General features: G+C 38.8%; 1 protein-coding gene across 7 annotated transcripts in view; it reads right to left on the bottom strand.

The window, feature by feature from the left end:
• The window catches only part of LOC124615711 (putative methyltransferase DDB_G0268948), a 137,369-nt gene that overhangs the window by 23,343 nt on the left and 95,689 nt on the right, over positions 1-18,337 (bottom strand). For all 7 annotated transcript variants that reach the window (XM_047143761.1, XM_047143760.1, XM_047143759.1 and 4 more), the window contains one exon: positions 16,038-16,195. In XM_047143761.1, the coding sequence (XP_046999717.1) occupies positions 16,038-16,195 (158 nt within the window). The remainder of the gene's footprint in view (positions 1-16,037; positions 16,196-18,337) is intronic.

Genomic DNA, 18,337 nt, shown 5'->3' with positions numbered 1-18,337 from the left:
AAACCGAAATGAAATTGAAATGCTGTGTACTATCAAAATAAACTTCAGGAGGAAATAACAATTATAATTATAATTTTATTTGTCTAACTCCAACATTGTGTTGGTATAAAGGACTGCCAACTTCATTTTTTATTTAGTTTCCTGTCACAGTTGCAAATATATTCTTTAATGGTAATTAGTTTGGAATGAGAATGAGTCCATTTATTTTTGAAACACTGCCTAGTCCAAAAAATACATCATTCGTGAAAGTATAAATATAAAACATTGAAATATACAGAATTTCTCTAGCATCCCATATGTAAAGGTCACAGAAGTTCATTACAATGACTATGACATACTTGTGTCTTTATCACACAATTGTAAAATAATTCCAGTGAAATATATAAAAGTTTTGTTCTATTCTTACAGTATACATTCAAACTGTCTGTGCTTAGCACAACTGACTTTCATACACGAGGTCAACTTAGCAACTATTGCTGAGTGTACTTGACACACACCATCGGTGTTCAATATGTGTTCATGTATCCTGTTTTCCTGTCTGTCGTGCCAGTGTTTGTGGCTGCTGCCAATACAATAGTGTAGTGGATACAATTTTAATTTTTAACCAAATATGTACTGCTGAAACCACTTATATGAAGAAAGGAATAATTTTAAATGTTTTTAAAAGAACTGAAAATGTTAAAAATTTGTAATGTTTATATGCAGAGGTTATTGTGACATTAAGAGTTATGTAGTTAGTTAGCTAGTTTCATGTTGCAGGGATCATTTGCTGAATTAGTTATAATGATGTCCATGAACCATGGACCTCGCCATTGGTGGGGAGGCTTGCGTGCCTCAGCGATACAGATGGCCGTACCGAAGGTGCAACCACAACGGAGGGTTATCTGTTGAGAGGCCATACAAACATGTGGTTCCTGAAGAGGAGCAGCAGCCTTTTCAGTAGTTGCAGGGGCAACACTCTGGATGATTGACTGATCTGGCCTTGTAACACTAACCAAAACGGCCTTGCTGTGCTGGTACTGCGAATGGCTGAAAGCAAGGGGAAACTACAGCCCTAATTTTTCCTGAGGGCATGCAGCTTTACTGTATGGTTAAATGATGATGGCGTCCTCTTGGGTAAAATATTCCGGAGGTAAAATAGTCCCCCATTTGGATCTCCGGGCGGGGACTACTCAAGAGGACGTCATTACCAGGAGAAAGAAAACTGGCGTGCTACGGATCGGAGCATGGAATGTCAGATCCCCTTATCGGGCAGGTAGGTTAGAAAATTTAAAAAGGGAAATGGATAGGTTAATGTTAGATATAGTGGGAATTAGTGAAGTTCGGTGGCAGGAGGAACAAGACTTTTGGTCAGGTGAATACAGGGTTATAAATACAAAATCGAATAGGGGTAATGCAGGAGTAGGTTTAATAATGAATAAAAAATAGGAGTGTGGGTAAGCTACTACAAACAGCATAGTGAACGCATTATTGTGGCCAAGATAGACACGAAGCCCATGCCTACTACAGTAGTACAAGTTTATATGCCAACTAGCTCTGCAGATGATGAAGAAATCGATGAAATGTATGATGAGATTAAAGAAATTATTCAGGTAGTAAAGGGAGACGAAAATTTAATAGTCATGGGTGACAAGAATTCAAGAGTAGGAAAAGGGAGAGAAGGAAACATAGTAGGTGAATATGGATTGGGGGTAAGAAATGAAAGAGGAAGCCATTTGGTAGAATTTTGCACAGAGCACAACTTAATCACAGCTAACACTTGGTTCAAGAATGATAAAAGGAAGTTGTATACATGAAGAAGCCTGGAGATACTGACAAGTTTCAGATAGATTACATAATTGTAAGACAGAGATTTAGGAACCAGGTTTTAAATTGTAAGACATTTCCAGGGGCAGATATGGACTCTGACCACAATCTATTGGTTATGAACTGTAGATTAAAACTGAAGAAACTGAAAAAAGGTGGGAATTTAAGCAGATGGGATATGGATAAACTGACTAAACCAGAGGTTGTACAGAGTTTCAGGGAGAGCATAAGGGAACAACTGACATGCATGGGGGAAAGAAATACAGTAGAAGAAGAATGGGTAGCTTTGAGGGATGAAATAGTGAAGGTAGCAGAGGATCAAGTAGGTAAAAAGACAAGGGCTAGTAGAAATCCTTGGGTAACAGAAGAAATACTGAATTTAATTGATGAAAGGAGGAAATATAAAAACGAAGTAAATGAAGCAGGCAAAAAGGAATACAAACATCTCAAAAATGAGATTGACAGCAAGTGAAAAATGGCTAAGCAGAGATGGCTAGAGGACAAATGGAAGGATGTAGAGGCTTATCTCACTGGGGGTAAGATAGATACTGCCTTCAGAAAAATTAAAGAGATCTTTGGAGAAAAGAGAGCCACTTGTATGAATATCAGTTTAATAAGTCACAGCTGCAAAATACTAACGCGAATTCTTTACAGATGAATGGAAAAGCTGGTAGAAGCCGACCTCAGGGAAGATCAGTTTGGATTCCGTAGAAGTGTTGAAACACGTGTGGCAATACTGACCCTACAACTTATCTTAGAAAATAGATTAAGGGAAGGCAGACCTACATTTCTAGCATTTGTAGACTTAGAGAAAGCTTTTGACAATGTTGACTGGAATACTCTCTTTCAAATTCTGAAGGTGGCAGGGGTATAATACAGGGAGCGAAAGACTATTTACAATTTGTACAGAAACCAGATGGCAGTTATAAGAGTCGAGGGACATGAAAGGGAAGCAGCGGTTGGGAAGGGAGTGAGACAGGATTGTAGCCTCTCCCTGATGTTATTCAATCTGTATATTGAGCAAGCAGTAAAGGAAACAAAAGAAAAATTCGGAGTAGGTATTAAAATCCATGGAGAAGGAATAAAAACTTCGAGGTTCACCGATGACATTGTAATTCTGTCAGAGACAGCAAAGAACTTGGAAGAGCAGTTGAACGGAATGGACAGTATCTTGAAAGGAGAGTATAAGATGAACGTCAACAAAAGCAAAACGAGGATAATGGAATGTAGTCGAATTATGTCGGGTGATGCTGAGGGAATTAGATTAGGAAATGAGACACTTAAAGTAGTAAAGGAGTTTTGCTACTTGGAGAGCAAAATAACTGATGATGGTTGAAGTAGAGAGGATATAAAATGGAGACTGGCAGTGGCAAGGAAAGCGTTTCTGAAGGAGAGATATTTGTTAACATTGAGTATAGTTTTAAGTGTCAGGAAGTCGTTTCTGAAAGTATTTGTATGGAGTGTAGCCATGTATGGAAGTGAAATATGGACGATAAATAGTTTGGACAAGAAGAGAATAGAAGTTTTCGAAATGTGGTGCAACAGAAGAATGCTGAAGATTAGATGGGTAGATCACATAACTAATGAGGAGGTATTGAATAGAACTGGGGAGAAGAGGAGTTTGTGGCACAAATTGACAAGAAGAAGGGACCGGTTGGTAAGACATGTTCTGAGGCATCAACGGATCACAAATTTAGCATTGGAGGGCAGCGTGGAGGGTAAAAATCGTAAAGGGAGACCAAGAGATGAATACACTAAGCAGATTCAGAAGGATGTAGGTTGCAGTAAGTACTGGGAGATGAAGAAGCTTGCACAGGATAGAGTAGCATGGAGAACTGCATCAAACCAGTCTCAGGACTGAAGACCACAACAACAACAACAACGATGTGGTACAAGAGTCATTTAACATTCACATAACAAATTAATTTGTACATGTGGCTACATGATGAACATTTAGAAGTCTTTTTTTTTAAAAAATAATTATTATTAAATATGCAGATGTGAGTTAATAATTCCTACCCAACATGCACTGAAAGGTTGATCTGAAATAAATGGAGACACACCAGGAGAGGGGCATGACAACAGTGAGGGCAGGTTATTAATCACTATAAGAAACGAAAACATGCCCAGCACAGATCCCTCTGGAATATACACTTTAACATGTACTACACTGGATACTTCTTTGAAAAAACAGACAAACTGCTTACAGTTCTGTAAATAAGATTTTAATAGATTAAGGCCATTATCTCTAAAGTCATAAAAGCTTTTTTTCTGGAAATGTAAGACCAAGACATTGCTTAAATCATAAAAAGTGCTGGGTGTGAGAAGGAATTTTGACTCACCACTCCCTGGACTCCTTCCTTCTACATGATTCCTAAAATATATAAAACCAACCACTCAGGAGACCCCACTGGATGGTTACTGCACCACCCTTGTTGTCAAACATCTTCAGCATATTACCTGTAACCTAGCTTTTTATAGAAAATGCCTTAACCATTTCCTCCAGCAATTCTCCACAGTTCCTTTCCCTTTACCACCCAACACCCTGCTCATCACTGTCACTGCCACTTCCCTCTATACCAACATCTCCAATGCCCATGAACTTGTCACCATAGAACAGTACCTTTCTCAGTGGCAGACTGACTACAAACCCACAACTTCCTTCCTGCCACCATGAACAACTATATCCTCACTCTTTATTACTTTTACTTTGAAAGTATAACCTATAAACAAGGTAGAACTATGGGCACTCTCATGGTACCAACCTATGCCAGTCAATTCGTGGGCCATCCAAAGGGATCCTTCCTAGCAACCCAGAATCCTAAGCAAAACCCCTCATCTGGTTCCAATTCACTAATGGCATCTTCATGATCCAGACTGAATGTGAGGACATCCTGTCCACATTCCTTGAGAGCTTCAACATATATTTAAACGTTTGCTTCACCTGATACTCCTCAGCGCAACAATTTACTTTCCTTCTAATGACCTCCACTCATGGATTGTTCCAGCAGTTTCTCTATTCACATCAAACCTACTAGGCACCAACAATACAACTATTTCAACTGCTGCAGCCATTCCACACACCTAGCCATCCACAGTTGTCACATCCACTGTGATGAGCAGTCCCTCTCCAAATATGCTGAGAGTCTTGCTGACTGAATGATAGTTCTATTTCATGATGAACTTTTGCAGATGGTGAATTAACATCACTGATGGATTAATACATAGCCACAACTTGGTTATTGGCATTTTACACTAAGTTACCATTTTTTTAAACTTATTTATGCAATAAATCCCAAACTCTGTGTATGTAATTAGTGCTTGTCTGATGAAACCTACTTATGGTGGCTGGTGCTGTTATTAAGGCATATGTATAGCAGTGAAAGACCCATCAAAGACTGCAGAGCCACACTCTGCCTTAGGGCTTGTTGACTAGTACAAACCCCAATAAAGTTCTACCAGTCTGAACAAGATCCTTTGCTTGGTCTTTACTTTCATTTGTTTTCTGAAAACATACCAGATCACTCAAGAATACCCGAGAACAATGTAAATGTGAACATTCAAAGAAATCTTAAAAATGTTAATATTTCACAATAAAAATACTCTTGAATACTCAAAAATACTCTATTTCACAAGCAAAAATACACTTGAACACTAAAAAATACTCTTAAGTGTTCTTAAATCCACTTAGGTATTCAATAAAATCCTAATTTGGAATAAAGTACTCTGTCACTTACTTACTCTTTTCTTTATAGAACATCAAGAATATTCTAGAACATTCTTAAACATTCAGGAGAATTCCAGAACATTCCTGAACCTTCTTGAAGATTCTATAACTTTCTGGAACATTCTTGAACCTTCTGGAAGATTCTGGGACATTCTCAAACATTCTGGAAGATTCTATAATGTACTGGAATATTCTACAAGGTCCTGGCCAGTCTTGGCCACTCCAGCACTCGACTCCTGACTGTTGCATTGCCGTCCCACAAGAAGCCTTTTTGGTGAAATGTGCCCTTTTGACACCCATAACATTCAATCTGACCCCTGCAGTTGCCATCTGAAACCTTCTTCATGAATAGGAGGTGGAGGGCTACCATATCGTATAGTCACCACAGGGCTGCAATAGTGGGTTGTAGAGCTATATCATACCATGCACAGTCAAAACACATTCATATTTGTTACGTATACTGATCTGAGAACACTGATGTCATAGGCCTTTAAATGTTTCACAGAAAGGGTGTAGCTACCATTTGAGGAGTCTCTGGGCTGGGGTAAGGTTATCCCATAGTGCTCCACCACAGGTTAAGTTGAAGTCTCTTGCATGGGGGCTTATGAGTGGTACCATATTGTGTAGCAATTGTGTAGTGAATGCTGGAAGTCAGGTATGATGTGTTTGAGTGATACAAAGACATTGAAGAGTGTGACAGAAGCAGCTGACATTCAGCCAGCAGAAGTTCCAAATTGCAGAGATAGCCCAGATAACAGAACAGATAAATATTACACTGACAGCATTAATGTATTTGTAACTTGGCTTCCAGAGCTGCCTACAGGCAGAGATTGTGGGGGTGCAATTACTAAGTAAGTGTTTGTGGGTCAGAGGAGCTGAGCAGTCCTTAGTAATGACATATGAGAGTGAAGCAACTCATCCACTATTAAATAAAATGCAGTCAGTCAGGACAATTGAGTCAGGTGATAACTTTCTTGGTACTGTGTTTTGTCTGCTCAAGAATGGCAAATATGTAACAGGATAGATATCATCTTGCTGCTTGTAATGATAATTTTGCTGCAGAGATGTCTGCTGCAGCAAAAATAAGATAAATGAAGTGGTCCCTGCATGACATTGCTTTGTCATGGGCAAATGGGAATGCTGACAAATTTAACACTGCATTACTTTGTTGTGGGTAAACTAGAACGCTGACAAATTTATAGATAGTAAGGCTTATATGAGGTGTTTTAAACTTAAGTTTTAAGATGATGTGAGGGAGACTCACCTGCAAAATTAGCTCTTAAATGGGGCTTTATGTAGGACTTGTCAGGCCACTATAAAAGAATTTTGTGTGGAAAAGACAATCAGACACATATGAACATAGTGCCTTAATAGAAATATGAACTCTGAGCAGACATAATAGTAATGGGTGTAGTGAGAACGACATGTGCTGATGTGTGAATAATCAGGCAGTTCCAGTGCACAATAGCTGTGAACACAGCCCATCCAATTCTCCATGGAGGAGAGAGAATTTCAATACATAGTCTACTGGTAGTAACAATAACAGTCTGGGAAATGAGTGTGAAAGAAAATGATGACAATCACAGGCACTGGCAGTTGGAAAACTAATATTTTCTGCATTTTTAGAACTGAAATGGATTAACAAACCAATGAGAAAAAGGATGATGAAAAGGATAAGTGCAGAAATATGCAACCAGCGCAGGCATGTGCTATTGACGCAATTTTGACTAACAAGAAATTCTGGGAAGTCTGGACAAATCATTTGCATTGGAGAGTGAAGAAATCAGTACAAAATGGTTGTAATTTTAAAGATGTTTCTCAGACTGATTGGCTATTTAATAATTCAGAATATGTTTCTGACAACTGGATGGAAGCAATTAGCATGGAAATTTGTTTTCCTAAAGCAGAGAGAGGAATGAAACTAACTGATGTAAAAATCGGGTCTAAGGAGACATTGAAAGAGATGGGATACAGTATTGACGGTAATGTTAATGTGAGTGATATTGTCCACTGTGCTATGAAAAGTGACGGAGCTGAAGGCACATCCATTGGAAGGCAGGTTACAGAATTGATGCTTGAGGTGGACAGGATAGAGTCACGTATGTCAGACAGAGACTGTTAATTCATGTAGTTAATGGAAAAGGTGACAGGGACAGTTAATGGTGGGTCACTGTAAGGATCAGAACTTGAAAATAATGTATCTCATGTTAATTCAGATTTCGCAGCCCCTGCATTCGACACCACAGAAGAAGGTATTTGCACTTTTGTTTCTGTGGAGTGAAGAGACCCTCACATCTTTGGACTGTAACATAGATTCTAGCTGGTTGTGTTAATGAAGAACATGAATTCAGTTGGTTGAAGTCATGTGGCTATGAACAAATTGCTTATCCCAGCTTGATGGGAGCAGAATGAGTTCTGAGTAGCAAGGAAGTTGGAGCAACATAAGTGTGAAGCAGGGACCAAGATTTTCTATAAATTGTTCTGTGATGATGAAGAAATACATAAACTGTTGTAGGCAATGATATTTATGGAATGTACAACCATTCATCAAAATTAAGATAAATGAGGTAAAGATAGGACATTTCTGGACTCTGGCAGTTTTGTGTTATCTTTAACAGAATCCTTTATGTGAAGTTTCATGGTGGGAGGGGGATAAACGTAGCAACAGGAGATGTGAGTGAGGGACATTATTAGAATTTAAAGTGATGTTTGTGATTTTAATACAAGTTATCTAATTATCCCATATCAAGTGAATGACATAATTTTAGATACCAATTTCTTGATGCATTATCAAAGAAATACAAAATATAGAAAAAGGATAGATAAAAAATCTACTCACCAAGCAGTGAAGGGGAACAAACACACAAAACTTTACAAGCTTTTGACGCCAGTGACTCCTTCTTCTGGCAGAAGAGTTGAAGAGGAAGGAAGAGGAGTGAAGGGAAAGGACTGGAGAGGTTTAGGGAAAGGGGTGCAGTTCAGAAAAGTCACCGGGAACCCCAGGTCACCAGAGATTTAGCCAACGGGATAAGAAGGAAAGACTGATTTTGGGGACTGCTGGCAGAAGACTTGAAGGGAAAGGAAGAGGGTGAATGAAAAGGACTGTTGAGGTTTAGGGAAAGAGTTACAGTTCAGAAAAGTCACCCAGAACCCTGGGCAAGGGGAGAATTACTGGACGGGATGGGAAGGAAAGACTGATTGTTGGGGATTGCACCGGATGAGATTTGAAAACCTGAGAGCTTAAATATGGATGGCAGGGTAATATGCATGACAGAGATTACTACTAAAACATTGTGCATGAGTTAATAAGAGTGAAAAGCTAAGTGCATTGTATATAACAGAGACAAAGCAGAAAATGAAAGATGTAGAAAACTAAAATAGAATGAAGAAAGGAGTAGTTACTGCGAAGAAATGCTGAGACAGAAGGAATTAACATAAATTAAGGCCAGGTGGGTGTGAGAACCAAGGACATGTTGTAGTGCTAACTTCGATCCGCAGAGCTCTGAGAAACTGGTGTCTGGGGGAAGAATCCAGGTGGCACGTATGGTGAAACGGGCACCAAGGTCACGATTGTCTTGTTGTACAGCATGTTCTGCTACAGGATATTGTGTGTTGCCTGTATACACCCTCTGCCTATGTCCATTCATCCTGACTGATAACTGGATGGCAGTCATGCTGATGTGAAAGGCCGAACAGTGTTTACGTAACAGCTTGTTTTCTTCTCATCCCATCCGGTAAGTCTCCCCTTGACACGGGTTTCTGGGTGACTTTTCTGAACTGTACCCCTTTCCCTAAACCTCTCCAGTCCTTTTCCTTCACTGCTCCTCCTTCCCTTCAACTCTCCTGAAAGAAAAAGGAGCCACTGGCTCCAAAAGCTTGTAAGTATTAAACTCTTTTGTGTGTGTGTGTATGTATGTGTGTGTGTGTGTGTGTGTGTGTGTGTGTGTGTGTGTGTGTGTGTGTGTGTTCCCCTGCCACCACTTGGTGAGTAGATTTTTTATCTGTCCATTAACATTATTTATCAATAATTGATTATTTTCATTGAAATATAGAAAAAGATATTTCCAATTTGACAGTGGTTGAAGCTACAAATGAATACAATCCAAAGAAGTATTAAGAGGTGAGGCACAGGTAGCCCATATAATTACTATGCATGAAGAATGTGAGGAGCTTTGTGTGCATAAAGAGAATCAATAAAACATATCAATCATAATGTGACAAACTAAACAGCATGTTGCATAATTATGTAGAGATATTATCACACAGGCCTAGTTGGGTAGTTGATTTCAAATACCCACTCAAAGACTTGTCATACAAATTGATAATAGTGAACTCAATGGGAAGCAAGTACCCCCAACAAGGCAAGTGAACTGTTAGCCATGGATTTATTTGGACTACTTCCCAAAGTTTTGGTATGTCGTTTTAGTGGACAAGTGTTCCCAAAATATATCAAGTTGCTTGCCCTCAGGAAAGCAAACAGTAAAACAATCATTGATGAACTTGAAAACGATTACATTTGCAATGTTGCCAGGCTAGCTAGGATCTTATCTGACAATGGACCATAGTTCATTTCAACCACATGGGAGACATTTATAGCAAAACACGGCATCAAATATGTACAAATATCTGTACATCACCTGGCTAACAATCCAACTCAGCACTACATGTGGAAAATTGTTCAGTTATTTTGGTCTTACACTAGTTCAAAGTATGCCAGTTGCGTGGAACAATTTCCTTATTTTGCAGATGTACTGAACAGTAATAAGAGTAGTGCAACAGGCATATTCCTGCTTGAGGTGACTGATTGGGTGAAGCTGCCAAACTTGCTATATGAAATCACTGAATACCTCCCAAGACAGGAGATGACATCAGCAAAGAGACGTGACTGCTAGGAAGCAGATGGAAAAGGCAGCTGAGCAAAAGAAGCAATATGACACTTCAAATAAACTTGTAACTTATCACATTGAAGATTCGGTTGTAGTGAAGAGCAAAGAAAAGTCAATCTATATATAGTGTGAAATCAAGAAATAGTTGAAATTGTATTATGTGCCATTTCAAGTTACAGAATGTTTGCAACTAAATATGTAAAAGCCACAGTAACCAATTTTCAGAAAACCAGAGTTTAAAAAAATTGAAACACAAATACAAACATTCATGTTGCTCATAATGTGAAAGTGTGGAGCAATTGGGTAGGATGGGGGAAGGGCGTGCAGATAGGCAGATGGGGTTAGGGGTGGGATCAGGAGTACAGACAGGGGCTCAGAAAGAACAGAGAGGCTTGGGAGACAGTGAATAGTGGAGAGTAAGACCATCAAGACTGGGAAAGTGGGTGGGGTGATGGTGATGGGGGGAGGGGGGCACGGGGAAGAAGGGTGCAACTAAATATTATGCAAGAGGATGTTGTTGTTGTGGTCTTCAGTCCTGAGACTGGTTTGATGCAGCTCTCCATCCTACTCTATCCTGTGCAAGCTTCTTCATCTCCCAGTACTTACTGCAACCTACATCCTTCTGAATCTGCTTAGTGTATTCATCTCTTGGTCTCCCTCTACAATCTTTATGTTTACCCTACACACTGCCCTCCAAAACTAAATTGGTCATCCCTTGATGCCTCAGAACATGTCCTACCAACCGATCCCTTCTTCTAGTCAAGTTGTGCCACAAACTCCTCTTCTCCCCAATCCTATTCAATACCTCCTCATTAGTTATATGATCTACCCATCTAATCTTCAGCATTCTTCCGTAGCACCACATTTTGAAAGCTTCTATTCTCTTCTTGTCCAAACTATTTATCGTCTATATTTCACTTCCATACATGGCTACACTCCATACAAATACTTTCAGAAACGACTTTCTGACACTTAAAACTATACTCAATGTTAACAAATTTCTCTTCTTCAGAAACGCTTTCCTTGCTATTGCCAGTCTCCATTTTATATCCTCTCTACTTCGACCATCATCAGTTATTTTGCTCCCCAAATAGCAAAACTCCTTTACTACTTTAAGTGTCTCATTTCCTAATCTAATTCCCTCAGCATCACCCGACATAATTCGACGACATTCCATTATCCTCATTTTGCTTTTGTTGATGTTCATCTTATATCCTCCTTTCAAGACACTAACCATTCCGTTCAACTGCTCTTCCAAGTCCTTTGGTGTCTCTAACAGAATTACAATGTCATCGGCGAACCTCAAAGTTTTTATTTCTTCTCCATGGATTTTAATACCTACTCCGAATTTTTCTTTTGTTTCCTTCACTGCTTGCTCAATATACAGATTGAATAATATCGGGGAGAGGCTACAACCCTGTTTCACTCCCTTCCCAACTACTGCTTCCCTTTCATGTCCCTCGACTCTTATAACTGCCATCCGGTTTCTGTACAAATTGTAAATAGCCTTTCGGGCCCTGTATTTTACCCCTGCCACCTTCAGAATTTGAAAGAGAGTATTCCATTCAACATTGTCAAAAAGCTTTCTCTAAGTCTGCAAATGCTAGAAATGTAGGTTTGCCTTTCCTTAATCTAGCTTCTAAGATAAGTCGTAGGGTCAGTATTGCCTCATGTGTTCCAATATTTCTACGGAATCCAAACTGATCTTCCCGGAAGTCAGCTTCTACTAGTTGTTCCATTTGTCTGTAAAGAATTCGCATTAGTATTTTGCAACCGTCACTTATTAAACTGATAGTTCGGTAATTTTCGCATCTGTCAACACCTGCTTTCTTTGGGATTGGAATTATTATATTCTTCTTGAAGTCTGAGGGAATTTTGCTTGTCTCATACATCTTGCTCACCAGATGGCAGAGTTTTGTGAGGACTGGTTCTCTCAAGGCTGTCAGTAGTTCTAATGGAATGTTGTCTACACCCGAGGCCTTGTTTCGACTTAGGTCTTTCAGTGCTCTGTCAAACTCTTCACGCAGTATCATATCTCCCATTTCATCTTCATCTATATCTTCTTCCATTTCCATAATATTGTCATCAAGAACATCCCCCTTGTGCAGACACTCTATATACTCCTTCCACCTTTCTGCTTTCCCTTCTTTGCTTAGAACTGGGTTTCCATTTGAGCTCTTGATATTCATACAAGTGGTTCTCTTTTCTCCAAAGGTCTCTTTAATTTGACTGTAGGCAGTATCTATCTTACCCCTGGTGAGATAAGCCTCTACATCCTTACATTTGTCCTCTAGCCATCCCTGCTTAGCCATTTTGCACTTCCTGTTGATCTCATTTTTGAGATGTTTGTATTCCTATTTGCCTGCTTCATTTACTGTGTTTTTATATTTTCTCCTTTCATCATTTAACTTCAATATTTCTTCTGTTACCCAAGGATTCCTAGTAGCCCTTGTCTTTTTACCTACTTGATCCTCTGCTACCTTCACTATTTCATCCCTCAAAGCTACCCATTCTTCTTCTACTGTATTTCTTTCCCCCATGCATGTCAGATGTTCCCTTATGCTCTCCCTGAAACTCTGTACAACCTCTGGTTTAGTCAGTTTATCCACATCCCATCTCCTTAAATTCCCACCTTTTTTCAGTTTCTTCAGTTTTAATCTACAGTTCATAACCAATAGATTGTGGTCAGAGTCCATATCTGCCCCTGGAAATGTCTTACAATTTAAAACCTGGTTCCTAAATCTCTGTCTTACCATTATATAATCTATCTGATACCTTTTAGTATCTCGAGGATTCTTCCATGTGTACAACAACCTTCTTTTATGATTCTTGAACCAAGTGTTAGCTATGATCAAGTTATGCTCTGTGCAAAATTCTACCAGGCTGCCTCCTCTTTCATTTCTTACCCCCAATCCATATTCACCTACTATGTTTCCTTCTCTCCCTTTTCCTACTCTTGAATTCTAGTCACCCATGACTATTAAATTTTCGTCTCCCTTTACTACCTGAATAATTTCTTTAATCTCATCATACATTTCATCAATTTCTTCATCATCTGCAGAGCTAGTTGGCATATAAACTTGTACTACTGTAGTAGGCATGGGCTTCGTGTCTATCTTGGCCACAATAATGCGTTCACTATGCTGTTTGTAGTAGCTTACCCACACTACTATTTTTTATTCATTATTAAACCTACTCCTGCATTACCCCTATTCGATTTTGTATTTATAACCCTGTATTCACCTGACCAAAAGTCTTGTTCCTCCTGTCACCGAACTTCACTAATTCCCACTGTATCTAACTTTAACCTATCAACTCACCTTTTTCAATTTTCTAACCTACCTGCCTGATTAAGTGATCTGACATTCCACGCTCCAATCCATAGAATGCCAGTTTTCTTTCTCCTGATAACGACGTCCTCTTGAGTAGTCTCCACCCAGAGATCAGAGTGGGGGACTATTTTACCTCCGAAATATTTTACCCAAGAGGATGCCATCATCATTTAACCATACAGTAAAGTTGCATGCCCTCAGGAAAAATTATGGCTGTAGTTCCCCCTTGCTTTTAGCCGTTCCAGTACCAGTACAGCAAGGCCGTTTTGGTTAGTGTTACGAGACCAGATCAATCATCCAGAGTGTTGGCCCTGCAACTACTGAAAAGGCTGCTGCTCCTCTTCAGGAACCACACATTTGTCTGGCCTCTCAGCAGATACCCCTCCGTTGTGGTTGCACCTACGGTACGGCTATCTGTATCGCTGAGGCACACAAGCCTCCCCACCAACGGCAAGGTCCATGGTTCAGGGGGGGGTCGGGAGGGGGGGGGGATACAAGAGGATAGTATTAAGGAAAAGCATGCCAGCAATCTCATCTGCAATGCAATACAATTAGGGAGATTTTTAAATGTAACACATAAAGAACTGAGGTTTTTGGTTCATTTGTGCATGTTTAGGATGTCTAGGAACTTCACATGAAGTTTCATTCAATGTGTGCCCAATTATCTCTATTTTGGCAATCTGTACATCATTTTTATTACCCAGGAATTGCATAGTATAGCTTTTTTGGAAGATGAAGATTTAAGTCATTGGCTGTGAATCCACTGTAAGCCTTGTCAGATACTATCCTGGTTGTGTCTCATATTGTGTTTGGGGTAGTGGAAGACAAGATTTCAAGCTCCTAGTATTTTCTATCAATGCCCTCCCAACACTGGGGATCAAACAAACTGTTAGCAGTGGCATTGTAATAACCATGTTTAATGCTACACTTCATTTTGTTGTGCTTCATTTCAACTGCTTGTGCTACAATGAGGGATGAAGCAGTTCTTTATCATCATGGAAACTACCTACAAATCTACCGTCAAAAACAGAGTTCACTGTCCACAACATGTGAAAACGAAAATGGCTCTGAGCACTATGGGACTTAACATCTGAGGTCATCAGTCCCCTAGAACTTAGAACTACTTAAACCTAACCAACCTACGGACATCACACACACCCACGCCCGAGGCAGGATTCGAACCTGCGAACGTAGTGGTCGCGTAGTTCCAGACTGAAGTGCCTAGAACCACTCGGCCACACCAACCGGCTGTGAAGAAGATCTATATGTAGCACAAAGTGGGGTAGTAGTGGGAGCATTACATCAGGGAGATGGAATCTCTTCTCTCTGTGTTGGTGTTAACATGCACTTAGATTCTTGTGTGTCTCGTTGCAAGGTGCACTAAACATCATAAACCTGATCTGTGATGTGCCAAAAATAAAGATATTGGCATTGATAAAAATGTACCATAAAAACTATTTTCTTGGAATTTATTTGGTACAAATATCATCATTTTAAATGTACTTTCTGGTTGTTGGATTAACAATTTTCTCCTTTTCAACAATTCTGTAATAGAATATTTAAAATTTCTATGAAATTCAATTTTCTTAGGCAAACATCCTAACACAACCATTATAACAATACAAAATAGCATGAGGAAGATGACAAATATGTTCAAAATTCCTTGATGTAAAGATGATTCCTTTGCAAATAAACAAACAGAACCACTCGACCACACCAACCGGCTGTGAAGAAGATCTATATGTAGCACAAAGTAGGGTAGTAGTGGGAGCATTACATCAGGGAGATGGAATCTCTTCTCTCTGTGTTGGTGTTAACATGCATTTAGATTTTTGTGTGTCTTGTTGCAAGGTGCACTAAACATCATAAACCTGATCTGTGATGTGCCAAAAATAAAGATATTGGCATTGATAAAAATGTACCATAAAAACTATTTTCTTGGAATGTATTTGGTACAAATATCATCATTTTTAAATGTACTTTCTGCTTGTTGGATTAACAATTTTCTCCTTTTCAACAATTCTGTAATAGACTATTTAAAATTTCTATGAAATTCAATTTTCTTAGCCAAACATCCTAACACAACCATTATAACAATACAAAATAGCATGAGGAAGATGACAAATATGTTCAAAATTCCTTGATGTAAAGATGATTCCTTTGCAAATAAACAAACAGGAGTTCTTTTCCCAACTTTACCAAGCTTGTACTGCAGCACTAATTGCCTTTCGCTTTAAAGTTATATTTCAGATTAACAGAAACTTTTGTAATTAACAACAGCCATACCTGTAAACAATGTTTGGGATGGTATTGTTCTTTTGGGCTTCAACAATCTGAGTTTCACTTGGATCAATCCCAATGACTGTTTGGAAATATGGTGCCAGTACTTCGGTACTTTGACCTGAACCACAGCCTACATCTACAGCCAGAGCTAAATCAGTAACCTACAAATAAGAAAATAATAAAATTAACAAGAGTAATAGCAGCAATCACTAAGATGAGAAATAGTACCCACTGTATAGATGTATCATAGAGTGGTCGACAGAAATTGAAGTTTTCAATCTCTTTTGTGTGCCTGTTGACCACTCGATGCCCTAACTGTATTATGAATGATTATCTTTGCTGTCTTCTTTATTTATATTCCACACAGGATTTTCCATTATCAAATATATCTTCCGTCTAAATAGTCTGGGACTATTAGGTATCATAATTTTCTCCATTGCAGAAGTAAGAATATACAGATAAATAAACAAAAGTATAATGACTGAGACAAGAATATTCTGAGATTAAATATTTTTGCAACTGTTTCCAGTATGTATTATAATGTTGCTGGCAAATCATCACTTTATTTTTTTTAACAGTTCATGTGTTTCTGCACTTTAGATGAAATTGTATACTAACTTTAATGAGTAACAAAATGTTTCACTAACTCCGAACACGATTTTCAAAACTGTTGGAATGGCGACATTCTATCACACTGACTGCAATTGGATGAGTAAAATTATTCATTTATTATTTATTATTCATTATTATGCAGTTTTAAAATGTTTGTATAACATAATCAATCAAAATGGACCTATCTACATCTACATACATACGCCACAAGCCACCATATGGTGGTTGGCGGAGAATACCCTGTACCACTACTAGTTATTTCCTTTCCTATTATACTCACAAACAGAGCAAAGGAAAAACAACTGTCTCTATGTCTCCATAGAAACCACAATTTCTTGTATGTTACCTTTGCAGTCCTTATGCGAAATGTATGCTGGTAGCAGTAGACTCGTTCTGTAGTCAGCTTCAAATGCAGGTTCTCTAAATTTTTTCATTGTGTTCTTGAAAAGAATGTTGCCTTACCTCCAGGAATACCAATTTGATTACAGAACGTATATACAGCCACTTCGGTTGCACAAAATTTTGTCAGTTGACCATGGTTTCGATTGCACTAGGGCAATCTTCATCAGAATAAAAAGTTACACGGGATACATATAATCACACCATGGTTTAAAACGTCTGAGCAAAAATAACTTTTTATTCTGATGAAGATTGTTACATAGAACACATGTAATCACAACATCGTTTAAAACGTCTGAGCAAAAGTAATTCTTTATTCTGATGAAGATTGCCCTAGCACAGTTGAGACCATGGTCAATTGACAAAATTTTGTGCAACTGAAGTGGCTGTATATATATCCTGTAATTAAATAGCATGTGGTTGCTGGATCACAGCTACTCAAATGTTTAAAATTTCAAAACCCATTTGAATTCCTGAAGCATCCCTGTAATACTTGTGTGTAGTTCAAACCTACTGGTAACAAATATAGGAGGCCAACTCTGAACTGCCTTGATGTCTTCCTTCAATCCAACCTGGTGTGGATCTCAAACACTCCAGCAGCACTCAAGAATAGGTCACACCACTATCCTGTATGTGGTCTGCTTTACAAATGAACCACACTTTCCTAAAATTCTCCCAATAAACTGAAGATAACCATTTGCCTTCCCTACGATGATCCTCACACTCTGACTTGACTTCGTATCACTTTGCAACATTACACTCAGATATGTAAATGATGTGGTGTATCAAAACATTACGTGTTTGCTTTTCCTATCCATCAACATTAGCTTACATATTTCTACATTTAGAGCTTTCCTTCTCATCCCATTCAATAAGTCTCTCCTGACTCGGGATTCTGCGTGACTTTTCTGAATTCTACCACTTTTCCTAAATCTCTCCAGACCTTTTCCTTCACTCCTCTTCCTTCCCCTTCAACCCTTCTGCTGGAAGAAGGAGCCACTGACTCCAAAAGCTGGTGTAAGTAAAAGCTTTTTTATGTGTGTGTTCTCCTGCCATCACTTGGTGAGTAGATTTTTTTATCTATCCAATTACATTATATTCCAACAAATCAGAGTTGATGAGTACTGGCTTTGGTAGAAGCTGAATTCTTCTACAGACACAAGAAGAATTATCAATGAGTTGAGGGTTTGCAGACATCTTGGAGCTGAAGATCAGTGATGATGTAATTTATAAATTAAATGAACCGTTGCATGATGTACAAAATGATGTTGAATAAGTCAATGTATGATAAA

The sequence above is a fragment of the Schistocerca americana genome, chromosome 5, assembly GCF_021461395.2.
Source record: "Schistocerca americana isolate TAMUIC-IGC-003095 chromosome 5, iqSchAmer2.1, whole genome shotgun sequence".
NCBI lineage: Eukaryota > Metazoa > Arthropoda > Insecta > Orthoptera > Acrididae > Schistocerca > Schistocerca americana.
This window is presented reverse-complemented; position numbering and strand designations above follow the sequence as displayed.